The 26,841-nt window shown below is 35.6% G+C and overlaps 1 protein-coding gene across 3 annotated transcripts; it reads right to left on the minus strand.

Moving 5' to 3' along the window:
- Positions 1–6,614: 6,614 nt before the first annotated feature.
- Positions 6,615–25,753, minus strand: LOC149779544 (phospholipase A and acyltransferase 2-like). 3 transcript variants are annotated; one of them, XM_089940257.1, is made up of 5 exons: positions 25,705–25,753; positions 12,787–13,050; positions 10,765–10,951; positions 10,216–10,345; positions 6,615–9,023 (listed from the first exon to the last, which is right to left on the minus strand). In XM_089940257.1, the coding sequence occupies exons 2-5, from the start codon at positions 12,896–12,898 to the stop codon at positions 8,898–8,900; spliced, it is 555 nt and encodes a 184-aa protein (XP_089796383.1). In that variant the 5' UTR covers positions 12,899–13,050; positions 25,705–25,753; the 3' UTR covers positions 6,615–8,897. The 3 variants fall into 3 exon arrangements, with proteins under 3 accessions (XP_089796383.1, XP_089796385.1, XP_089796386.1); XM_089940259.1 differs by lacking the exon at positions 25,705–25,753 and adding an exon at positions 25,018–25,196; XM_089940260.1 differs by lacking the exon at positions 25,705–25,753 and adding an exon at positions 16,433–16,453.
- Positions 25,754–26,841: the final 1,088 nt, after the last annotated feature.

Raw genomic sequence — 26,841 nt, forward strand, 5'->3', positions numbered from 1 at the left:
GTACGTTTAATCCTTTGATGACAGGGAACGTAGTATTGATATCACGGTATTTGTTACACCATTAAAATGACAGGGAATGTAATATTGCTGTCACGGAATTTGTTATAACATTGAAATGACAGGGATATTGTTATCACGGTATTTGTTATAACATTGAAATGACAGGGAAAGTGCTACTGATATCATGATATTTACTGCAATTTTGAGATGCGTATTATAGTACTGTATTATGTATTAATTCTTACTGAGATATCTAATATCGTGTTATTTATGACTTGAAATGTTAGTTAATAAGGCCGTATCACATAAGATACATTTAAACATATTATTCTCGACAGGCACACGAGTGGCTGCCATAATGTAGATATGGCATTATAATACACTGATATAACTGGCTGTAATTAATACTGTTGCTTAATTATCTCGAGGTAAGTGTAAAATATATGATCCTTACTCTCGATACGTGTGTCCATGTATATGTAATGTCTCGCTTTTCTTTTACATCGTTTATCCTAAAGACTTGAAACTTCGAGAAATGATTGGGTGGTACGTCGGTGTTTAGTTTTGAATTGGCTGTGGCGTAGTTCGGTACAACAAACGTTTGAAGGTTATATCGTATTAAGGCATGTAGAGTAAATTGTTTGCCCATGAGAACAATAAGGTAGCCGATCAAGATAGAATAGATGGCCGGAATCGTCCCCGCACCCTTATGATCCTCTGCCCAGCACCTTTCACTGATGTAGAAGGAGATTTGAGAATATTGATTCAGCAACAAAGAAAATCAATGGATTAAATATTTTTACACCTGTGGCTAGTATTATACTAAACCTGTCTGAGTCCCAGATGAAGCTAGTAACATCAGTTTTCCATGACTTGTCTAACTCATTTTAGCTCACGTTTAGCTTAACCACCACTTCAGTGTCGGTGTGCGTCTATTCACGTTCGCTCACAGCCTAATGTGCGTTAGATTAAGCTCAGTGTTAATGGTTTAAATTTCCTTTCATTTAGCCTTCTCAAGGCTACATGAAACAATGAGGGGTGGAAGTTAATGGAAATTTTAGATTAGTCAAAGATCGAGTCTTTGAATTATTCAAAGTGTTATTTATGTAGTGTTTAATTTTCCGAAAGAGGTTTAAAAAATATGAAAACATTTTGCGGTTTTGAAGGGTAAGTGATAAAGTATATGGTATCTGCTTAAAGTTAATTGGTAAGTAAAGTAGTCAGAGAAAAGTGTCTTGCGTAAGGGATTTGCAGCAAATGTCAATTTAGAGCTATGCGTTCAGGTCACTTGGTATGACTGAATTGTACAAATCATCAGACTCCCTCAGAGATGTATTTCAGCCTAATCACATTCTCTTGCAAGGTACCGATTTGGATTCTGACTCAAGAAACGACAAGAAACCTCCCGTCAGCTGTAAATAGTCTTGCCTCCAGCAATATAATTTCTGGAATAATGTTTAACTCTGCAGAAGGAGTACCGTACATTAGTCGCTAAGGCCTAAATGTCACAAAGAATGAAGCTTTAACTTTTTTAATGCAGTGTATTAACTAATTTTTGTGAATACATGCTTGTCTTTTAACCTTTGTCTTTTAAAGAAATGCCACAATAGGACATGTTCATAATTTTTAAATGGAGTGTGTTGGCTACTGTTGGCGTGGCTTACTTCACAAATACAAATTTGGTGACATTTATGCTTGTTTTGTATTTGGTGTTCCTTACTACACATTAAAAACTGGTGACAAACATACTTGTCATGTTTTGGGAACGGCTTGCAAAACAAACACAAATTTGGTGACGAAGTTGCTTCTCTCGCATCCTTGGTCTTTAAAAAGCCCGCCTATCAGCAACATGGTCACAATGGCTGGTGAGCAATACTATATTTTATAATATTCCAGATGTTGTACTTGTGACCTGATTTGAGAGATATATCAGTTACTAATACCGATGTTCATTCAAATGTACAACACTGAAAAGTTTAAAATGTTCCGGAAAGTCATTTTAATCATTACTTCGTCATTGTAGACTACTGGTACTTACGATTTTCTTAATTTTTAAGTTTTAGCTGGAGGTACGATGTCGGAAGGTTTTGAGAACGTTTCGATATATGTTCCTTGGCAATCAGTAAATACAGGAATTATTTTAGCAATCAGATTGTGTACTGAATGTGGTAGCTTATAAATCAGAAAACCACATATTTTGACAATGCTTTTGTAATGACTATAGTCGTATTAAAATCAACAAGTTCGTTATTTAGAAGAATCTGTTTTAAAGTGAGACATCGCTCTCTGTAAGGGTTGAGATCTATGTTTTTAACCAGAGGACTCGACATTATAACAGATATGACAAATATTCGGATATAATCAGGTGCATTTAATGATGGTTTCAAAGAGAATTGATGTTGTTATGGAAAGTAAGGAGATTCGTTTTGCTAAATGTTAGAACCAAAATTAAAGAGACAGTGGCTGAACAATTAAGAAATTGCATGTGAAACCCAAACTAATGCAGGCCGTAAAAGTAAATTCATTAAAAATAACACACAGAGAAAGTTGAAAAACTAAAATTGAACGAATGTATTAAGACTCTAGATTGCTTTAAATGTTCTCGTAAGAGGACTTTATAAAGATCAAATGAATAAAATATTATTTATAAGGTTTCTTTTTTTTTTGGGGGGGGGGTTATAATCGTTGATGGAGTCAATGTTAGTTGAACACAAGTTTCCTGTTGAGAAAACAATCACATCCAAACACTTTTCTCTTTAGTTACATAAAGCAAAGTGTCTGAGTAGACATATTTATGTAATCTATGACAAGGCGCACTGAAGAGTGCCTAAAAATGAATCCCAAACATCAGCAAGCTGGCTCTAAATATTAACTTTTTATACGTTTTTCATATGAATCATGATGTTTGTCAGTAACTGAACTTACACGACCTTTTGCTATTCGAATTCTACGTCAGCCATGCACTGTTATACTCAAACGGTACACATTTTTTAACATCTTGAAACACTTGCATAAATACAGGAATAAAAATATTTAAGTAGCGATTTTATCTCATATCATAATTATAATCAATTCTGAAAACGATTGAAAAATCAGAAATTGATGAGTGTTGATTACATCATAAATTAAATGACAATCGAAAACTGTGTATAACGTCTGTTACTGAAATAGCCCAATCATGCCAATATATAAAAATTAAGGTGTGATTGGAGAAATAAACAAACCTCGAAAGCCAAACCTTTATAAGCATGCCCATAATCATTAAAATCTGTTGTTTAATGATGTTACGCTCTGAAGTATGCTGGAATGTTTTGAGACGATTTTGTAGATTCTAACTCCACCACAGCAATATTAGCTTTATCAATCCGCGCAAGAAATGTGTTAACGAAAATAAAGTCCTTAATTTTGGTATGAAGAGAGTAATTATTTTGAGATATAGACAATCTGAAGCATTATATGTACAATATTAATTGGTAGCAATTCGCTCTCCTAAAGTTATTGTTCAACATAGGAACATTTTTTAATCACACTGACACAGAAGAGAAACTAATCCATGCAAATTGAAGGTGTGTACCTTTGAAATGAACAATAAAAAGAATATCTTCATTGTTGTCGTAGATATAAGAAAATATTTCACTGGTGAAATGGAAATATTGTGTACGGTTAACCGTGGAATCGGCGCCTTGATAATACAGTGTGTCCACTACGTATTTCCTTATTTCCACTCAAAACACGCAGATAGCCTAAATTTGTTACACCTTCGGTCATTTTAAACAAATGTTAGGTGTGTTATAAATGTGATTTAAAACGGGATAAAATGTGTAAGTATGAATTCAATACATATTCATTCATCTAAGTTAAAATGCTAATGATTCTGTGATGTTGAGAAATGAAGATGAATTTAATTTGATATGCGCATATGTTGATAATAAATGATATTAACTATATTCCATTGTTTGAGCTGCTATAGAGATAGTCTGTATTGAGAAACTGTTACCTAATCGTTTGAAAAGAAAGTTGCTTAATAGGCACTCTGTGTAATGTGATTGAATTTATGGTAAGCAGAGTCTTCCAAACACCGCTGATTCTGAAGAGTTTATGTATCAATTACACAATCAGAAATAAGATTGTTTCCATTCCCGGTAACGTGCTCATATGACAACATAATCAGGCGAACACGCGCATATGCAATATATATTTCAATGTTAATTTCAAAAATTAAAAGTGATATCTGTAAATACTGTAGATCTCGCCACACTTGGCAAATCCCAATCAGAAGATACCAAAGTCTCATCTCCAACCTATTCCTGCATTTGACAAACCATTTAGTAGAGTTACGATTGATTGTGTCGGTACTTTACCTAAGGCCAAGTCAGGCAACCAATGCTTGTTGGCCATAATGTGCGAGCCTACAAGATTCCCAGAGGCAATTCCTTTCAGGAATATTAAACCTAAAACAATAAGAAAAGCTTTGATAAAGTGTTTTACTCAATTTGGCCTGCCCAAATCTGAAATTTTATGTCTGGAATTTTCCAGCAGGTTTTGCAAGAAATAAGCATCTAGCAATTTAAGTCTTCTGCCTATCACTCTGTAAGTCAAGGGGGATTAGACTGATTTCATCAAACTTTGAAAAATATGATTCGGTCATATTATTGTGATAATGGAAAATATTGGGATAAAGGTGTTCATTTACTGCTGAGTGCTTTTGTGGAATCAGTTCAAAAATCGTTAGGATTTAGTCCCTTTGACCGATGTTTTGGATACAATGTCCATGTACCATTGAAGTTATTAAAAGAGAAACTTCTTTCAAATGACGATACAGAAATTAATCTTCTAGATTATGTCTCCAGTTTTAAATATAAATTGTCAAAGGCCTGTGAGGATGAAATAACTAATCTGCACTCTACTCAATCAAAAATGAAATTAAGGTATGATACAAATAGAAAGGAAAGGAGTTTTCCGGCTGGTGACAGAGTTCTGGCTCTCTTGCCCATGCCACACAATCCTTTTCATTCTACGTGCTGTGGTCCTTACACAGTTGAAAAGAAAGTCATTCAAATTATACCACCATTACTCATTGCAGCAGGGGAAAAAACAACTTTGATATATAAATATTTTAAAGAGCATGTTGATAGAGATAGCAAGGTTACTCGTGCAATCAATTTAGTTATACTTGTCTCACACACCGAGGACTTAAGCGATGGAATGCAATCGGACTGTTGTGACTTGGAGTAATCACTCTTCGAAATTTAGTAATTATGAATAATATACACCAGAAACTTTCACTTTTGCAGCAACATGAAAAGAATGAACCAAAACAGCTATTACTTGAATATGAGCACCTGTTTCCAGATGTTCCTTCATGAACGAATAATATCTACAATCACGGTGAAATTATTGATTCCACACCACAATAAAGCATGCGCACAGGAGGAAACCTCTAAAGCAGGAATGTTTGAATAAAGGCAATATTTGATAAAGAATTATTTCACAGAACCGAGTAAAATTGACTGGAGTTCACCGTGTATATTTGTACCAGAACCAGATGATACTTTCCGCATCTGCAAAGAATATAGAAAGGTGAACAGTGGGACTCAGATTCATTTGCATTACCAAAGCTCGCCGATTGCTTTGATAAAATTGGAAAGAAAACATGTCACTTCATTTGACGTTTTGAAAGGATTCTGGCAAATTTCGCTGACGGAAATGGCAAAGGATATTTCGGTATTCGTGACTCCAGATGTACTCTATCGATATAAAGCGATGCCGTTTGGGATCAAAGGCTCGCCTTGTACGTTCAATTAGCATGATTGCGTCTGGTCTAGATAATTGTGATGCTTACATTGATAGTGTCATCATATACACATACACCTGAAAAATTCATTTAGAGACAATTTGGCAATTATTTGACAGACGTACTGATGCAAATTTCACAATTAATTTATCCAAGATGGAGTTTTGTAGTACTTGTATTACATTTCCAGGAGATATCGTGGGACGTGAAAAAGTACAGATGCTGATTTGTAAGTCTATTTCTGAATTCCCTGTGCTCATTAGTATACAACTAATGCGATTATTTGGAATGACTGTATACTCTCGAAATGTTGTTCCAACCGTAATTGCTGAACCCCTGACAAATTTATTGAGTAAGAAAATTTTCATTGGCTTGAATTTTGTAAGAAGGTATTTGGTAAGTTAAAGGCCATACTTTAGAGTGCACTAGTTCGTTCGTTCAGCTACAAATGTCAGTCAATCATTTAACCTGCGTATTGTTGCAAGTGATGTTGGGGTTAGTGCAGTATTGATTCAAGAAGTAAAAAGAATAGTGTAGATCATGCAGTGTGTTTTTTTTTCTTCTAAGAAATCAAAAAAGCACTAGAAAAATTATCCCACATTCGAGAAGGAATGTTTATGTTTGATATAGGCATTACAACACTTTGAAGTGTATATTATTTCAGCTCCTTCTCCGATTATTGTGATTAGTGATCACAACTCCCTTAATTTCATTGGCAAGATAAAAAAAAAAAAAACATAAGAGATTATTAAGGTTTGATGTTGCAGGAACACAATATTGACATCAGGTGCTCAAGGGAAAAGACAATATAACTAACGTGTAAAGAAATATTATATTGTTTATTGTATAGTTTGTTTCATTCAAAAATTTTTTTTCTTGTGCAATGGTAGTGTCACAAGCATATTTGACTAATAGAAAAAAGAAGGCTTTATTCCATAAATCTTTTTTAATGATGACAAGTGCTATCTATGTTTAATTTGCATTGTTTGTTAGTTTATTGTTTTATTTTGTTTTTAAATGTTATATGTTGTGGGTAATCAACATTGTATCTAGTGGATGATCTTATCCAAAAGCAGTTATAATTTTGTAGACAGTGTTTTTCTCCGAGTCAGGATTATTGTTTTTAAGCTGAGTCAAGGACATTATATTTGTATGTAGTTATACTTGGAATACATGATTTCTGTCACGTGCCTTATAGTAACAAACTTTCTAATGCTTCTAGAATAATGAAAAATTTATCCTTATTCGGGGTTTTGATTTGCATCTTAGAATGTCATATAACTAATGTTTCTGAAAATCTGTTATTCGTGCTTTAAGATATTGGCGGAATTAACCGTAGTATGTTGTGTCCATTAATACATTTGGGCTGAATGTATTTCTTAAAATTATTAGATTCAAGTGATGTTTCTCTAGAAATACAGAGTGATCATAAAATAATATTATTGGAGATTCACTGGCATTTATAGTGATGTCAAACCTTGAATTATATTACTTTTCTTCAATAAAATACTGTTGATACAACACAACGACAGAGACCATCATTAGCACATCAACAACTTTAGTGTGAGTATTTAATTTGAATTTCCACTAAAGGTTTCTCAGAACTTTAATTATTAGGACTTATGTCTGCAATTCTAGGAATATTTAGGATTCAATTTCTCAATACCATCAGTTCTTTTTTCACATTCTCACTTTATATTGTTTAGAAATAAATTTGGTGAAATATTACAAGGTTGTTGCTTTTCACTCTCTTCTGTTACTTATTTAAAGACTCGTGGCAATACGCATGATGTCGACTAATAGATGTAACATACAGACACTCGATGGACTTGTACGTAATGAAAACTGCCGAAAACAGACGTGAATGTGAACATGAAACACAGTTGGAGAGTAGACGTTGATTCTAAGATAAAAAAGGGTTATCCATGAGGAGAGTCTCCGCAAAATGTTATAATAGACTTCTGATACGACCCACGATAGCTAAACTTTTTAAAATTAAAACCTGTATGAAACACTAATAATGATAAATTGCCATTTACAGAAGATGGTCCTATACTTAAGAACCCTGATCTCATTCATGGTATTATAGCTCTGTAACTGTTAAGGAATAACAAAAAAAACAACTAAATATATATTTTGATGGATTGCTATGGTCTTGCAGAGTAGGAAAAAGCAACAAACATGTGATTATATTAATACTCCCAGGGACAACGTGACTAATTTTTAACAATACATCATTTCTTGTTGCAAACACAAGTCTAGCGCCCACTAATGTTGCATAATATCAACCGATATTAGCTTTATGTTTTTCATTCCCAATACTGCATTAAATAACGTTTTTTCGTCTTGTATAACCATAACACTGCACTGGTCAGTGTGTTGTTATAATAGCGCAGTAAAATATAACCTTCAAAAGAAAAATGAAAATGCACATATAAAATGGGGAGAGAGATAAAAAAAAATCGGCAGATCTCTAAATAAGAGATAATAACATCTAATAATTACAATATCTTTTCTTTAAAATCAAAGATTTCGCACGAGACGTTTGTCACCTTATTGTGGAATAGATCAGAGTTATAGTTAACTGGGTCACATTTGGCCAGACAGGCTTAGCACACGTGCATTTAATAGGCCACGATTGAAACAGAATTTGAGTGGGAAATGATCCATTGGAATAAACCATGGTCTGCTGACAGATAGAAACGTGGGTGTTACCAATTATTTAGGACATGTACACAAGTTGAGTACATGGAAACGCAATACAAGAATTTGTAAGATTGTTTGAATGAACTTTCTTACTGTTAATCATCCTGATTTATTTTATAGTATCCGTTTACATTTACATCCTGCATTGATCGGAACCCTCATATTTTGAACATATCGTGGATGTGGTTTTGTACTTTCATCGCTGTTTGAATATAAACCTTTTTGATAATCATTTTTATAATTAATGTGCAGTGTTGGTCTCCGTCATATAGCATACATTATCATAATCAGGTTTGTTCTGTGATTTACAATAGCATGCTTCCCCGAAAAGGTAAAAATGGATACAAGTCCTAGATCTAGTCATTCTCATCAACACTAACATATCACCAGTCATGCCCTAATACTCTGATTCCTCTTCATCCGAGTCTTGAGATTTTCTGCTGCTCAGTGCGCTGACAATGGCAATTCCCAGACATATCAAGGCTAAAACTCCAATACCCACCAATGTTAAAGCCGTTTCAACCTAAGTCAGGACAATATAAACATGGATTAGCTAAAGTACGATAATAACACTGGAAATTTTAGAATAATTCATGGATACACTTCATTATGATTATTCCTGGTATATTTCTTCAGTTACCAATTTCAAGAATGGTCAGTACTGGCCTCGATCCAACCATAATTCCCTATGAACACATCGAGTCCAAGCAATATTGCATGGTGCAAGACAACTGTGAAATATTGTAGCATTGTTGTATGTAGAAAGCATTGTCGGAAATGGGTGACACTGATATGCATATAATGTACTTGATTTGGTTGTAAGTAGGTATTGTACAGTTAACTGTTTTAAAGTACAGTTTGTCATATGCAGCTGCAAGTGTATCAAATACTTATGTTGACATACAAGTATCCACGCTACGTCGCTACGGACTCATCTCCACGCAAAAAAGAAATGAGCATACAAATGATCATACATTTTGCAGTATCCTCAATACATCAGAAACAGCGAGTTAGTTTTTGGTAAGTTATATATGTGAGGAAAACATGAATTCCATATATCAAACTTCAGCGGGTTTCAGCTTAAATCTTAAGAGACATTTAAAAGAGAAAATGGCCTAAATTTAAAATAGCATGTTGACAAGTCGCAGAGATATTGACTGATAGGTACCCAATCATTCAATTAAACGGACAAGCGTGCCAGATGTTTTGATATAGTGGTAAAGTTTATACAGGCAGTCTTAGTGGAAACGTGTTTGCTATTAGCACTGTAATCTTGAAAGCACTTTATGCTAAACTATTCAATTTGGCAAATTAACGATGTTTATTGTTTTATTGATTTTCTAAGAATGCTTTGGTATTATTCAACAAGTGTTCCATTGATACACTATAGAGGTATGACAATATACTCTTGAAGAAAATAATTTTTACAGATGATTTTCAAATAGCAATCCTGCATCAAAGGCAGCTAGAGGAAGTAATGTTTGCAAAGGTGTTTCCAACCAGTTTTCATGGATAGCAGCTATAAGGTTTTCATTAATAACATTACACAGTTTGCCATGCAATTGGAGCTCAATATGAAAGGGTCTTCAAATAGAATTTCGTAGAAAATGTTTTGTGCTACAGACAACTAAATGCACTTTTGGGACAACTGGCAATGAATTCAGTTGGTTTCTGGATAACTAGGAAACAAAGCTTATTTCTTGTATATACTCTACCTGTTCACTCTTTTCTTTTCCATAACGACACCAACTGGCAAAATGCTCACAGTTACACCACAAAACATTGTCTCCTATTTCTCCAAGCTTAGAAAATGCTCTTTCTACAATTTCTTCTTTCCGCAGTGGCCTATGAAAGAACAGGGTTCCAAATTAAAAACTACCCACACATACTGTATATAACTTAATCTTGCTAGTTTAGCACATTTTTAGGAATAAGAGCGGGAATGTAGAGTGACGTCGTCGATGATAAGGGTACTAATTTTGAGAAAAGTGATTCACGCTGACGAAGTACAGAGTGCCATCTCTTTTTGAAGTTAAATAGGACAAGATCAGGTCAATATTTATATCACGGATTAAATATATGTTAGCTGATATGTTTAATGAGTTATTTTAATCATGTAGAGTAAGGTCTAGGGGAAGACATTTAAACGGCGGAAGGAAGGCATAAAGGAGCGATGTGGAGAGAAACTGATGGTGTTGTTGTGGACGAGGTGTTGAATGGGTCGTTTTTGAGGTTACATTGTACATTGATTAACGGTTGCTTACCGCATTTTTCTATCCTTTTCTCTGTTGACGTTAGCTTTGCTACCAAGAACTACATCCCAGAAATCATCCACCTTGACAAAAGCCTTCTTGAACTTTTGTCCACAGATTGTGAATAAGTGACCAGAGTCGAAATTACCATTAATCCCATCGTTGTCGTCCCCAGTTAAGTGGACAACTTGCTCATCTCCTGAAGCAACGCAAAATGATAATTTTACCTTTGCAATGAAGAATAGAATCAGAGAGAAACATTGTGTTCAATTTACTGAATTCTGATTATATTTTGTAAAACAGATAAATTGAATTTATACAGCAGCTGAAAAGCCCAAAAGTGGTATATAATTGACTGTGTATAATGTGTGCAAGACGTCTATGTGTCTAATGAAGACGTGAAGACGTCTATATGTCTAATCAAGACGTGAAGACGTCTATATGTCTAATCAAGACGTGGAGAAGTCTATATATCTAATCAAGACGTGAAGACGTCTATATGTCTAATCAAGACGTGAAGACGTCTATATGTCTAATCAAGACGTGGAGAAGTCTATATGTCTAATCAAGACGTGAAGACGTCTATATGTCTAATCAAGACGTGAAGACATCTATATGTCTAATCAAGACGTGAAGACGTCTATATGTCTACTCAAGACGTGGAGAAGTCTATATGTCTAATCAAGACGTGAAGACGTCTATATGTCTAATCAAATAATCGACTCATTAAGGTATAAAATAAAGATCACATTTAAAGGCAAGAGGCGTAGGTGGGCTTGAAATTTGATCAGGATGACATGTAGTTAAAAGCTAGTCTCTGGGGTTTTTGTCAGGAAGGCTGAGTTAGTGTGTTTGTTTTTAATACTTGAAGGCCTGTATATATAGAAGCAATACTCATATTGTACGGCGTTAAAACATTATATATGAAATTTGAAAGATCTCAAGTGAAGATGATTTATGTTAAATGTGTTCAACTCATATTTACCATTAATTTAGAATATTTGTTTCTACTTTTAGAAATGTGGCTAAAGATAAGGGAAAACCATCGTCATATGTACAAACTGGTAACATTTTCTAACCAGAATGGTTTTATCCGATCTAATCACACCATTCCAACAGTTTCTGAGAGCTACAAATTATTTCTATTTATAGCGATAGTCGTCAACATTTCTAGCAGATTGGCATCGTTAGAAGACATTTTTAAGGTCCTTTTGGCAGGATCCTTTGTCAATTTAGGAATTATATTTTTTGAATGGTTAATGACAAGTCTTAGAGAATCCGCTTTTTCAGCAACGGTGGCCATATTTAAAGGCAATTCTGCATTATTTATACAAATCGTAACGGTCTTCATGCTTGAATGCATTATATCACGTTTAATTTAAATTATATGCAGCGACGGCCATAAGTGACAGAGGAGCAGCATGCTTTGAAAATTTTGGAACAACTGCATGCCAATAAAAATCTATAACTAGAGTGGATATTTCGTAATGTCAATATCAGCAAAATAAACAGCTGATATTACATTTTTTTTATCATGTTTTGAACATCTAATGTGGTCATCTAATTACGCATGTAAAGATATCGAGCAAATTTCATTATCGTATATTAATTAGTTGTTGTTTAATTGTACTAACATGTCGTTTATCCCAAAAACGAACGTCTATAGAATTCACAAAATGTTTTGAATAAAACAAAGTATTCCTTTAATGGCCTGAAATGTAACTCGGTTATCTGCTTATGTGGAAGAAAATTTTAAAGAAACCACCTGCAAAGAAAACTAATTTTCTCCTATGATCTGAAAATCTAAACATATCATCCACATCAATAATCAAACAGGTCTGTCAAATTATATGTCAAATTATATTTATGTACGTTGAGTTTATGTTATTGGCAAACATGGAGGGGTTAGAGAGGACAAGATTCTCTCACTGCAAAGAGCGGAAGCATAAAATATGAACCGTTTGATTATTATAAAAAGTAAGCAATATAATCTTAATATTTCATCAGGATTGTTCTTCATTGTGAGGAACTTACCAATATAGACAGCCCAGTGTGAATAGAAACCTCTTGGGAACTCTATAGTGTCACCAACTTTTAATTGTCGTAATAACTTTGCATTATGTGCCACTATTTCACTGTCAGACATGATGGTGTTTCACACATGTACTGGTATCCGTTTAGCAGTAAATCAATGTTTGTACAGTGGAATTGCCAGGAATCTTATCATGTGATTAAAATGTATGTGTGTGGCAATAATCTGTGCCTCCTGACTGAGCAAGCGATTCACATCTTTAGAACCTGTTGAATAAAAGGTACACAATGCTATTTAAAAACAACATCAAATCAAACAGAAACAAAAATATCAGTTAAAATGATAATGTTAGATACTGTATTGAAATGTGCATTATCAGTATACTGTTATGTGACAATCATCTTCACAAAGAAGGGGTTCTACGTTCGAGGTGGTCCAGATAGATATGTTCAGTGGGGTACCACAACTTGCCTTTATTTCCAAGAGCCTTCTTTGTTTCTCGACACTCCTATAGTTTTTCGTAAGGTAAGTTGAACATTCGCTCCTAAAATCTTTCAGTCTCCATAAAGTGGAATCAATCTAAGAGACACTGAACTGCCTTCGAATAAGCCCAAATGCGTTTTCAGATGACAATTATCAATTTGAATTAGGTCAATAAACCTACAATACACAATGTTAAGCGACGACATGATATAACTACACACTGCACCTTTACATAGTGTGTGTGCATGCTTTAAATAGAATAATAGAAGGTACAAGTGGCTTGCGAATTTTACGTGGTTATTATCTGTCCGAAACATATGGCAAGATTAATATGAGAATCGGTATTTTTTGTGTTAGAGATTATGTGAATTAGCATTAATTGAACATTTATGCTGATTTTTACATGCAATTTACCACTGATACCATTGACGTCAATGCAACATGCGTTATCAACCATCTTATACATATCATTGTGCACATTTGCAAATATCATCTTTCGCCATTTTGAACACTACATTTTGTGCGGAAAACATACAAGTCTGGAAGTAATATAATTAACTGTGTTGACTATTTCTATTTATTTTGTTTTGTGCTATTATAATCCAAATAAGACCATTTGTGGTGAACGTACTATTTGTTGACATTACACTGGAGAGATCTAGTAACTCAAAAAGGCTTGAGCTGTCCATTGTCCATTGTATTTGGCAAGTACTGTAGATTGCTGAGGTGTCTGTATAGTTTAAGTTATTTAGTCGATGTCAGTTTGCTCTACTTTATTTTGGGAAATGGAACGCTTATTGGCGTAGCTTGTTTATTCAGCAAGAATGGCATTGGCAAAATTTAACTTACTGATCCTAAACCTAAGTTTAATTTAAAAATAAGCAAACTTATTATGGGTTATGATTTAAGTTTAAATCCCGTCATAGGTCCATGCGTGTTAGTGCTGTGGGTAGGCGCGGGAACGGCGTTCCCTTATCTTTTTATGCTCCCCATTTTCCACCACCCCGTATCTGAGTAACACGAGTTCCCCCACTTCTTTTTTGCGCTACCTCACTGCTTTATTTCGCAATTCACCACTGCATAGATCCGATAAATCCCAACACAATTTTATTAATCTTTTTTTTTAAAAAACTAAATAATTCTAGAGTATCTAGTGGGGTCTAGTCCAGGCTTCGTATGGGTTTACATCTCGTGTGTGTGCGTGTGTGTGTGTGTGTGTGTGTGTGATGGAGTGGCGACAATTTCAGGGGAAGGAACTCGCTTGATACGCCGCAGGTATATCAAAGGCCTCAGCATATTCCTACGCCATACGAAACTCGTTCTTTCCGCCTACTCTTAACAAAACACGAAGTTTCTGTCTATGAACATAATATAGTAAATACAGACTACTGAGAAACTGAGTCACAGTCATAAAGAAATCCAACGTTTAATGATTAATGAGACATAGCATGACAACACACTGGATATAAAATAAGTTGGATCTTGCCAATGATTTAAGCCAAGAAATATTTCTACAAAAGGTTTTACATCATTTTATTAAAGTAGCTGCATGCAAACTATGCAGGAATATAGCACTGTATACCTGATAAAAGTTTAAGGCGTAAACCCAGCTGAAATGTAGTAGTAGAGAGCTTAAGCATTAGTAAAGGTACAGAATTGGCAACGTACCGGAATTTGATCACACATGCATTCAGTCTTATTCCTTATCCACAGCGTAATATGTTTCTCAATTTCAGAACAACTGACTATGAATTAAATAAATTTTATTCAAAACTTTATACTTTGTAGCATATGTTACATTACACTGCACATCGTCACATGAACACAACTTCATAACAATTTCCCGTGATATTTTGGAAACTATGTTGTGACCATTCGTCCAAATACATGGAATCTAATTTATGATCATTTACATTTTTTCTCCTTTTTATCTTTTATAGAGAATACATTTTAAAAAATGATAACATTTAGAGAGCAAATATCTGTTTAATTACCTTTGATGAGCACTTTCTGCTGAGAATCTTCTTTTTTTTATAAATACTACACAGAAACCTTGAAAGATACACTACCACTCGAAGTTTAATTTTCTCTTAGTCATACTGGGGCCATGAGTGGCCGAGTGGCCTAAAGCGCTCTCTGTTTCGTATCACTGCCATCTCACCTCTGTCTGCGTGGGTTTGAGTCTCGGGCTAGATCAATATGGGTACTTGAAAAAGCTTCTCGTGGGTCGGTGGTTCTTTCCGGAGTTTCCCCGGGTTCTTCCTCCACCATTTATACTGGCCGCCATGTATAGCCAATCTTGTGCTGAAAAATGGCGTTAAGCCCTACAACAACTCTTATTTACAGAGTTGTAGTTATCTCCGTTGAAATAATTTGGCTAAACAAATGTCCACAAAGAGGTGTCTTACGTATAAAAATTAAGTGTGGTAACTCAATAGCTTGGTTGAAGAGTTAAAAAAAGAAGATTAAAAATGGAAACTTCAAATTCTCTGTATCCAACTGGTCTAATAAACCAACATTTTTTTTTCATCTATTTTCCTTCGTAATGGTGACCATATGTAGCCGTGATGTGGCAAGGTTCCATTTCGATTATGCAAAAAATGATTTGTATAGTAGTAGTAATATGCCTTGTACAGGTGTAATAGGATATAATATACAAGTGTATATTGGGAGTCATTGTGTGATATGTACAAAAAGTCTGGTGAAGAAAGGAAAGTAGTAAGGTGGAAAATGTTCTTTATTCCATTTTCACTTTTACTTTGAGCATGCTTTTGGGCACGTAACCAAAATACAAAATAAGTCGTCTACCGACCAGTTCGGTTTCGTTTCGTAACAGTTTTAGTAACGTAGTATAAGGAACAGAATGTCAGTTTCATAAAATGTGTAGACTATACTCATAATTTTCAATATAACATAACATAGTATACATACAACACACACACACACACACACACACACACATACACATACATATTAATACTAGTTCGTGGAGGTATATGTCGATTCAGTTTCCTAGACCTCTTTCAGGTCTCGAAGATACTCGTGCTAGATCAAAACAACTTTAATTTGATGGCCATATTTTACAAGCAATAGTTTCATTATGAAAGGCGTATTGATCTATATGATTTCTATGTAGATAAAAGAATAGAGTCTCTAAATACTTACCTGAGCAAATGTTTCATTTTCTTGCTTGAAAGGGAAAATTTCTTGCAAATGCGAAGTGGCCAGGACATAGTAAGAGCCCTGTTGTAGTGTAGATTTAAGTGCAGACTAATGTTAGAATGGAATAAAAAATATTCAATATTCCTGGTCCCAATGTACATTTAAGATACACTGACCAGAACCGGTTGGATTTATCTAGTACAATTATCAAGTACCACCTGTGCGTTTTTGTGACGTCTATCGAATGCTATCGCTGACATAACTTAGAAACGAATCGCAATTTCGTGACTCGATTTAAGGGAACTGAAGAGATAAAATCAAAAGATAATTAAATATTATTATGTAATGGGCGACATCGAGCACTTTATTACATGTAATCGAGTTCTCCATCACGGCATATAGAAACCTCAGCTTCGTGTCCTAGAACTATCTGGCAAACCAGCTGATCAATATCGAAAGCATATTTCTTGCTCTTACAGCTCAATGTGCGTATCCGAAGCTTTAACAAGTAATGTTGTAAAGGCCAGTTAGTAAAGTCGTTCGAATCACATGATCACTTATACAAGACCAAGCGAAGGAGCGCTCTTTACGATCGAGCAAATCCAAAAAAAGTATGTTTCTATTACAGGATCTCCCTCGGCTCGTGAGCGCATGTTGAAAAAGCGGGCACTTTTCCCAAGCTCTTATACACGATTCATCGATCAATATCATGTGGTTAAAACCAACTTTCCGGTTTGCTGTCTCGAGATCATCCATTTTGACACGAGGACGCGCATATGTGTTGTATCGAATAAATGATTGTGCGGTTCAAACGGCATTTCCGATTGGATCTCTTGAGATCGCATATTAGACTACAGACATATTCTAGCATAGAGATTCCGAAATGTACTCACATTATCCAACCGTTGCCCTGACAAATAGCTCTATCGCTCGACATTAAAAAGGAGTGCACGATTGTGCGCAATAGACAGCTCAGTTATATAGATCACATGATTGAAGGTATATACTGACTACCTCTCTTGGGTTTGGATAATAAGATCGGAAATCGTTGCAGTATTATAGCAGCGATAGCTTGCCATAGACGTGAACCTTACTGACACGTCGTAATGCTTGCTGGTAGAAAATAAGTCTTCTTTTCTTCTTCATATTTTGAAAAAAGAATGGCGTTGTATTATCAACATAATGATTGTATCTGGTATATGATTATGTAAGAATAACGATCCCACTTATCGGTCGCGCATGTTTTTGTTGTCGCCTGAACGTAATTCCACACGGGCAAGATATAGTTATGGATGTACATGTACTGACAAAATCATTTGTTCATTAGATTTGGATGTACCGTCAAGATCACCATTTCAGTAGAGATGTACATATGCCGTTAAATCCAGCGAAACAAACGCTTAGGTTTATTAGATCTATATGTAATTTTCAGTTTAGCCCGGCAAAGGCCTTTATTTCATTGGGTGTACACATACAGTTTTTTTCTTTCTTCCAGGGACTGAAAGGTGGTATCTGGAATTTCTGTATTTATTGTTAACTGTCTATACCGATGTTTACTATATAATTATCGTGAGTTTATGCTGGATATCTTTGCACCAACGATGAAACATTAATGTATGTTTAAGTCTGTGCGTATGGTCAACTCAATTGTAAATGTGGCATATTTCCTTGACAGCCTTCACTGAATACGTTTACAGGGTGATATACAATCAGCATGAGACGAATGCTTTGTATTGTAGCAAACAACCTACCAGTCCCCCTATCTGTCCTTTTTCCTGTGCATTATACATACATACATACATACATACATACATACTGTAAAATTGCATATCCAATTACAGAACAAATATAGGAAATCCACTTACACCGATGAAATGAAATCTGTCACCACACTCTTGCACAAAAACTTCATGCTTACATTGCTTTTGTTGTTGTTGAGTTTAATTATAGTGGCGTGCGCACAATTGTGCATGTGCCACTTTTTTCTGACTGCACCGCAGCCTGCTAGTTGTTCCTGGGGAAGGGGATGGTGCCACCTCCCCCAGACTTTTATGGATTCAAGGAACCCTGATAGTTTGGCCTCAATCTGTGGGTACATAAAGGTCCCTACAGTTGATTGGTTGGCTGTCATTAGTGGGAAGGAGAGTTCGGGAACGGTCCGGCTTGCTTTACATCGCTGGTTTCTTGTTGCATTTGCCTGGTGTTTCTTGCAATTTTTTTTTCTTCAATTTTTTTTCGATTTTTTTTTCTTCTTCAAAATGTTCTAAAAGGAGCGGGGGGGGATGTTCTATGCTGTTTATAGAGGTTCTTAGTAGAAATCATGTATGAAGAGAGATTTTCAAGGTTATTATGGTATTACTAGTCGAGGTGTTTGGGGTGTGTTTCCTACGTTATGTTATTTATAAGTTTTTAGATATTACCTCTTTAAGTTATTTATTAATTAATGTTTTTAGAGATTGAATGTTATTTATACTTTATTTAGCAAGAGACCGGAGTCCTAGTCCACGGTTCGTTAAGGACATCTAGGACATCCGATTTTGCGGTTTCCTTAGTTTTTTATAGGTGCTTCGTAAGTGAATTATTTATTAATACTTTTATAAAATTGAATGATATGTTATGGGTTTTTATGTGGTGGCTTCTAAATTTATTTAGCTAGTTACTGGGTCTTTTGGTTTTGTGGGGATAGTAATTATATTTTGTTCCTAAGTCCTGCTGAGTCTATGAATTGATTTATATTTTTATATGCTGATTGTTTATTTTTATTAAAGTCCATAAGTAACTCTGGGTATGTGTGTGGTGATCCAACCTCTTTTTGGTTTTTGATAAATATTTTCCGAGCGGGTTGATATTTTGGGCATATATCTTCGGCCGTGTGGCAGTTAAAGCAGTTAATGGTTGCTGGTTTGGGTCCTATAAACCTTCCAAAACTGCTTGCTAGTTTATTTTTTCCAGTTATTATCCTGTTTATGGTTTTCTGTTCTAAATAGGTACCCTTAGGTAGCTGTATGTTCCTATCTACGTTTTTTTGGGTTTCATGGTGCTTTTTACCTTTTGTGGAGGAGTTCCAAAAATCTTGCCATGTTTGGTCTATATATGTTTGTGCGAAGCTTATTGCTTCTGTAGAACTATAGTTAAGCTTGATAGAGTTTTGATCTCCTAGTTTGGTTTTTGCAACTTGTCTGCTGTTTCATTGCCAGAGATTCCAGTGTGCGACGGTATCCACATGAGCTCGACTAATTGATGTGCTGTGGTGATATCGTCGATTAATTGGCATGCTCTGTGGAGGAATTGTTCCCTAGAGTGTGTATTGCGATTTTGGATCGATTTGATAACGCTTAGGGAATCGCTTATAATGACTGCTTTAGGTATTTGGTTGTCTTTGATCCACTGTAGTGATTCAAGTATAGCCCAGAATTCAGTGGTGTAAATGGAGCAATAGTCAGGTAATCTGGATCCCTTTTGTATATTGAATTCAGGGATGACTATTGCTGCTGTGTTCTTGGTGGGTTGTTTGTTTTTGATCCATCGGTATATATTTTAACATAGTCCGGGTATTTTTGGTTGATTTCGTTTACCAGTACAGGTTTTAGTAAGTTTTCTTGTCCTTCTTGGTAGCTTCAATGTTAATCCTTGGTGGTTTTTGTAACCATGGTGATTTGTTCTGGTCTGTATTGTTTGTTACCTGTTTTTTTAGTAGAGGTATCTTTTCTCTTAGTTCAAGGATTACTTTGCCACTTGGTGTGATGGGTATGATTTTGGGTTTGAAGAAAACTTTACACTTATTTATAGCTATTTTGGTGGGATGGTTGTCTGGGTGGGTATCTAATCGAATGGATTATCGGAGGAGCAGTTCTTGCCTACATAATTTTAAGGGTAGTTCTCCAGTTAGTGTTTGTAGTTCTTCTAATGATGTTGAGGGGAGTGTTCCTGTGCATAATAGTAAGGCTTTTCTCTGGATAGTGTCAAGTTTTTGTAGTACAGGTTGCTTAGCCGAGTTATATGCTTGGCAACCGTAATCCAGTTTTGATCTAATTAGGCTTTTATATATCGTGAGGAAGGTTTCCTGGTTGGATCCCAAGTCAGTCCCTGTGATGTTCCTGAGTAAATTGAGATCTTTGTTACAATTCTGGGTGAGTTGTTCAATGTGCTGTTTCCATGTGAGGTGGTTGTCAAAGAACATTCCTAGGAATTTTACTACTGTTACGTATTTGATTAATTGATTTTGTATATAGAAGTTTGGATAGACTAGGTTGTTATTTCGTTTGGGGGTGAATATGATTGCCACAGTTTTTTCATGAGATATTTTGAAACCCCATTTGTCCGCCCATCTCCCTATGTTGTCTAGGCTCTGTTGGATTTTTTTAACTACTGTGTTATTGGCAGGATTTCCATTCCTCCATATACCACTATCATCTGCAAATTGTGACAAGTTTATTTTTGCGGAGGCTGCATTGAGGTCAAGGTCGTTTACCATTAGGTTAAATAGTAAGGGACTTATTACACTGCCTTGCGGTGTTCCATTTTCAAGTGAAAATTCTTCCGAATGGGTGTTGCCTATTCTTGTGGTAATTTTCCGGCCTGTGAGGAAATCGCCAATCCAGTTGAACAAGCGTCCAGTTATTCCAAATTGGTTTAATTTGGCCATTAGTCCATTGGTCCATACTAGGTCGAACGCTTTTTCTAGGTCTAAAAAAACCGCTATGAGGTTGCGATCGGTTTTCCTATGTGCGTTAAAAGCGAGTTTGATGTCTGTTTCCAATCTGAGAAGTTGGTCAGTGGTGGACCGTTTGTTCCGAAAGCCACATTGATTTATGGAGAGTAGGTTATTGGTTTCTAGGTGGTGTTTTAACCTATTTGCGATTATTGTCTCCATTATTTTGCAAATATTGTTTGTAAGGGAGATGGGTTGGTACGAATTTAAGTTGTTGGGATCTTTACCTAGCTTAGGGATTGGTATTACTATGGCCTGTTTCCATTTGGTGGGTAGTTGGCCTTTATCCCATATCCTATTAAAGAGTTTGATTATGGCTATTGTTATATTGATAGGTAATTTTTTGTAGATAATGTAACCTAACTGATCCTTACCAGGGGATGTTTCGTTTTTGGATCGTAGGGCTATCTTCCATTCATGTACTGTGATGTCGCTATTTAGGTGAGATTCTTTTGTTCCTTGGTCTTGAAACATTTGAGGTTGGGTTCCCTCCATTAGTTTTTTGTGTTTTTGAAAGTTTCTGGTGTGATTATTGTTGCTACTCATGTTCGAAAAATGCTTCGCTAGGAGGTCTGCCTTATCTTTATTTGTTATGGCATTTTTAATTTTTGGGGCTGAGGTAGTTGCTTTCCCTTTAATGGCTTTTATCTTGTCCCATATTTGTTCTGAGTTTGATTTTAGACTCAGTTTAGAGCAAAAGGTTTGCCATAGATTAATTTTAGCAGTTTTTATAGTTTGTTTTAGTGCTTTTTCTTTATCTTTATATTGCTGGAAGTAGATAGAATTTTTGGTACATTTACATTTATTTAAGGCCCTTTCTTTGTCTTTATGTGCTATAGTGCACTGTTTAGTCCACCATGGTACAGGGTTTTTATTTTGGATATTAGTTGTCTTTGGTATGCATCGGTTAGCTGCTTCTATAATTGTGTCTGTTATGTTATCATAATACATGTCAATACTTGGGCTTTCTAAGTTATCTGGATTTACTCTAGCTAGTAATAACTGGAATTGGTCCCAGTCTGCCTGTTGATACCTCCATTTAGGTGGGGTTTCGTTTGGAATGTGTTGAGTTTTTGTTTGAATATTGATTGTGATGGGAAAATGGTCACTTCCTAACGTATCTTCCTGATCCACCCACCAATTTGTGATTTGAGCCAATTTTGGGGTAGTGATGGTTAGGTCTATGGCTGAGAGAGTGCCATCCTCAGGGTTTAATCTAGTGTTCGACCCGTCATTTAAGATGACCAGATTGTTCTCAGTTATCCATTTTTCAACCATTTTCCCTCTTTGATCTTTCTTTTTACCTCCCCATAATTCACTGTGTGCGTTGAAGTCGCCACAGATCATTAGATTGTTGTTGTTATTAGTGATTGCCTTTAGTGAGATTAGGTTGGTAGGGCAGAAGGTACCCCCTGGGTCGTATGCATTTATTATTTGAATGTTTGTGGTTCCTATATGTATCATTACTGACATTATTTCGATGCTATTATTGATGTTTAGGTTAGGGGGTACTTCTATTACTTCATAGTAGATTAGTGTATCTATTAACAAAATTGCTAGTCCACCCCCTTTTTGCCCCATGGGTCTGTTTTTAAAGATTCCCTGGGTATAGCCTTGTAGTTTGGGCAGGCGTTTGTGTTCTTGTGTTATGAGGGTTTCCTGTAGGCAGATTACGTCTGGTTTTCAGTTTGTTCTGCAGTTCTGATAGGTTTTTAAAGATTCCTCTGCAGTTCCATTGCAGATGGTGATTTTATTATTTTTTGTACTATTCATTTTTGACGTTGTCTTTATCTATTAGTCTTGTGGTCCAATCAGCTAGTATGGTGAAAATGGTTTTGAGGGTTCTGATTATGCTACTGAGATCTTGCATTATGGTTCGTGTTGTTAGGTTCATTACTTCCTGTATTAATTCTGTATTGGGGTGTGGGTTAGGTTTGGGGATGTTTGGGGTGACAGTTTTGTTTGTATCTGGAGTGTTATCAAGGTGGCCATGGTTTGTTACAATGTGGGTTGTAGTTTTTGGTTCTTTTGTTTCCTGATTCGAGGGTATGTTTTGTGGTGCAATGTTTTCCCTTCTGATTCTGCATGGAGAGTTTTGGTGCTCATTGATTGTTTCAGAGGTTGATTTTGGTGTGTTGGGGTTGTTTTTACAAATAATGTTTTTGGCAGAATGGTAGGTGAGGTATTTTTCGTTCATTAAGTCCACTATTTGTTTCTCTTTTATTGCAAATCTGCATTCTGCCGATCTAGGATAATGGTTTTCTTTACAGTTAGCACATTTATGTTTAATTGTGTGGCATTCTCCTTTGTGTTGACCTCCGCAGTACTTACATCTTGGTTTGAATCTACATCTGAGGGCACAGTATCCACAGTGCAGGCATTTGGTGCAAAATCTTGGCCTATTTATGTAGTTTTCCAGCTTATGGCACACTTCTGACTGTCCTAGTTTTATTATTGAGGGTATTGGCTCGGTAGCCTCTATAACTGCTTTGTTTGTTCCTTGTCCCTTGTGATTTTTAAGACGATATACTTTGGTGGTCTGTGTTCCATTTGCTGTGAGTTTATGAAGTAGGAGTTCATTGCTTATGTCCTTGTTGTATCCGTTTAGTGCTATTACGTTTTTAAAGATAGTGGTTTTAGTGGGTTCAGCCAGGTTAGTTGTGGTTTCACTGTGTTTGGAGTTCGAAGTGACTCGTGTTTTCCTCTGAGTGCTATGGTGTCTCTCTACTTTGATCTTTATTGGGCCTATAGTTTCAATTTGGATGAATTTTTCCACGTGTTGAATTGTGCTGCATTGGACAATCAGGTAGTTTCGCCTTGGTCTTATCAGTTTGAATTGTCCAGTGTGAATTTTGGCCAGTGCTGTCATAATACTATTGGTACTTAGACTAGTAATTCTGTTGCACCTGCTGCTTATGCATATAGTGTATTCGATGGAATGATAATTGTAAATTTTGTTTTGGGGGTTATGTTGTTGTTTTATTTCCTTTTTTGAGTTAACCTTACTTGTGGTTTTCTTTTTGTTTTGGGGTTTTAGCGGGCCCTTGCCATTACCTAGGTATGTGTTTTGGGTGTTTTGGGTTGTTTGGGGTCTTTGGGTTGCCATATTAGTGATGCTGCTGGGTAGTTTTGTAGTGTCTAATTCATTGGATTTGTTCCCATAGGTTGGTGGTTCCCTTGCTGTTATTATCCCAGATGGTCCAGGAGTTTGGCTTGAGTGTATAGTTTCTTTCCTAATGTTTTGATTTATTGTTGTTTGCTTGATTTCCTGTTGTTGGTTTGTTTGCATGTTTCTGGAATTGGTTATTTCATTTTTGGTGAATTTTGGGGTGCTGGTTATGGTTATGTGGTCTAATTGTGGGGAGATTACGGTATGTAGGTTACCATCAAATTCATTCGTTAGGTTTGGAATAGTGATGTCTATATCTTCATTTGTGTTTGGTTTTTCAGCTTCCTTGAAGAGGATTGGCGATAGTATTGGCATTGTATTTATATTGTTCCCTGGAGTGTAGTTTTGTATTTCTAGTAGCTTCTTTTGGTGGGGTGGGGGTGTGTTAGTTATGTCTGCTGGTTTGTGGTTTGTTTGGTCTGTGTTTGTGACCAGAATTTGGGGTCCCAGTGTGATGTTGGTTGTATTCGAGTTTGATGTGGTTGGTACGACTTGCGTTAATCTTGCTGGTTTTACATGCTTTATTGGTGCTGTTTGGAGTTGTGATACATGCAATATTTTTACTGATTTATTGATAGGGTTGTTTGGTGGTTTGTGTGTTTGCGTGTTTGGATTGAATAGAGCCATTTGTTTGGACCTAGTTTGCATTCTTCTACTTAAATTGCGTATAGCATTGAATGATAACTTATCTTTTGTTTTTGTCCTCACCCAGTCTGCTCCTCCGCTAGAAGTCTCTCCTTTGTTCCTTTGTTTTCTGTTACGTGTTCCTATTGTTCCTTTGTTTGAGAGTTCCTTTGTTCCGTGCAATTCCTTCGTTCACGGCTTAGCGGTTTTCTAATCGTTTCCTCTTCTTGGTATTATTTCTTTGCTCTTGTTTTCCTGTTCCTTTATTCTATTTTAATTGGTGATGGTGCTGGCCGCACTCAGTAGAACTTTTAAAATTATACACCAAGCCGGTTTTACACAGTAAACAAATCAAGCAAATTGAGAGATAGTTTTCAAACTTGACGTTATGGGAATGACGTCACTAAAATAAACAATGTTAGTTTACATATGACAGTTTGTCATTCTATGTAATTCTGAATATATTTAAAGGATATTGAAACAATCATCACAAAAACCTTACACAATTCTCTCTGGGCAACATGGTGTAATATTCGATAACAACACTGTATCCATTTGCGAAGGAACTTCAATAAAATTTTGATTACATTGCTCTTGCGTCTTTCAAATATGAAAATAAAAATGTATGCTTTTGTTTGGCCACTGTGATGCCTAAAATAGATAATGACAAATCATACCCAGTATATCATTTTCAATAATATATGCATGTACAATTACATGTAGATGGTTTTGTTCCCAAAATATTAGAGAAAGCGGTATACAACATCTTACCTTGTTCGTATATCACACTGTACGTTCCGTCCTTAGTTAAATGCAACTACTATTATTTGTCATGAACCAATAAGTAATCCTTAGCAACTATTTTAAGCCTAAGCGCAGGGCAAAAGGAAGTGTTTTGAGTTCTTTATAACCATCACGTCATTAATAAATTCTCCCACAAAATTTCCGTGATCTTTTTACTAAAATTAATATCGTGTGTTGGGAATAATTTTATTAACATGCAGGGCTATAAAGATATTTGGCAGTTTCCCTTTTCAAAACTGAACCGGTGTTTCTCAAATGTGATGTGGAAATATGTCAAATGAAGTGTATACCAAACACGATTTTCAATAATAGTTTTGTGGTTAAGGTTAATGACTTCGACTGCAAATCGATGAAGTCTAAAATGAACTAAGTAGTAAAGCATATTCACAACTATTGTTCCAAGTGGAGCAGGTAGTGCTGATAGAATGTATGGTCTTTTGTACTTAAAATAAGATAATAGAAATACAACGGAGAACAATATCCAGGTTTTTTGCAAATAGAATAGAGCACGAAAAGCAATTACATTGACACCGATTTGCAAATGATCGTATCGATACGATTCCGGTACCTTAATTTAAGAAGCACTTTGTAATACATTATGCTTTTGATTTATTTGTCTTTTTCAATTTCTATGTTCACTTTCCTTCCTTCCATTGTTATTAATTTCTATGATGATTTTATCTCTTCCCTGGCCAATATTTGAATGAGCTCACTTTCATAAAGAAACTTACTATTTCTGGTAAATTACATAACTTATTGATGAGTTTTTAGACACCTCCACACCCTCACGCTCCAAACCATCATTAATATGCAAAAGAACAATAATTTTCGTGTTGAGTACAATTAAAAAAGACAGATAAACTATACAGAACTTGGCAAATAAAAAATAAAGGCAAAATAAACTTGCTTCAAAACAAGTAATCCAGATTTCAGTATGCAACGATATAGCAATTTGTTTAAAAATTGCGTGAATGCTAGCATACTCCTTTTATACATTTTCTCATTTACTTCGCAATAGGGGCCCCGAGTGGCCGAGTGGTCTAAAGCGCTCTTCGTTACGGATCACTGCCATCTCACCTCTGTCTGCGGCGGTTCGAGTCTAAG

Source organism: Sinohyriopsis cumingii, chromosome 17, assembly GCF_028554795.1.
Source record: "Sinohyriopsis cumingii isolate HCF-2022 chromosome 17, ASM2855479v2, whole genome shotgun sequence".
Taxonomy (NCBI): Eukaryota; Metazoa; Mollusca; class Bivalvia; order Unionida; family Unionidae; genus Sinohyriopsis; species Sinohyriopsis cumingii.

Bases quoted from the DNA above. Each gene is read 5' to 3' on its own strand.
- LOC149779544 (XM_089940257.1), bottom strand. From the start codon at position 12,898: ATGTCTGACAGTGAAATAGTGGCACATAATGCAAAGTTATTACGACAA. The intron at 10,952-12,786 runs GTAAGTTCCTCA...GCGTTGCTTCAG, and splicing joins ACACTGGGCTGTCTATATTG to GAGATGAGCAAGTTGTCCAC. The intron at 9,024-10,215 runs GTAGAGTATATA...GTCCTGACTTAG, and splicing joins GAAAAGAAAAGAGTGAACAG to GTTGAAACGGCTTTAACATT.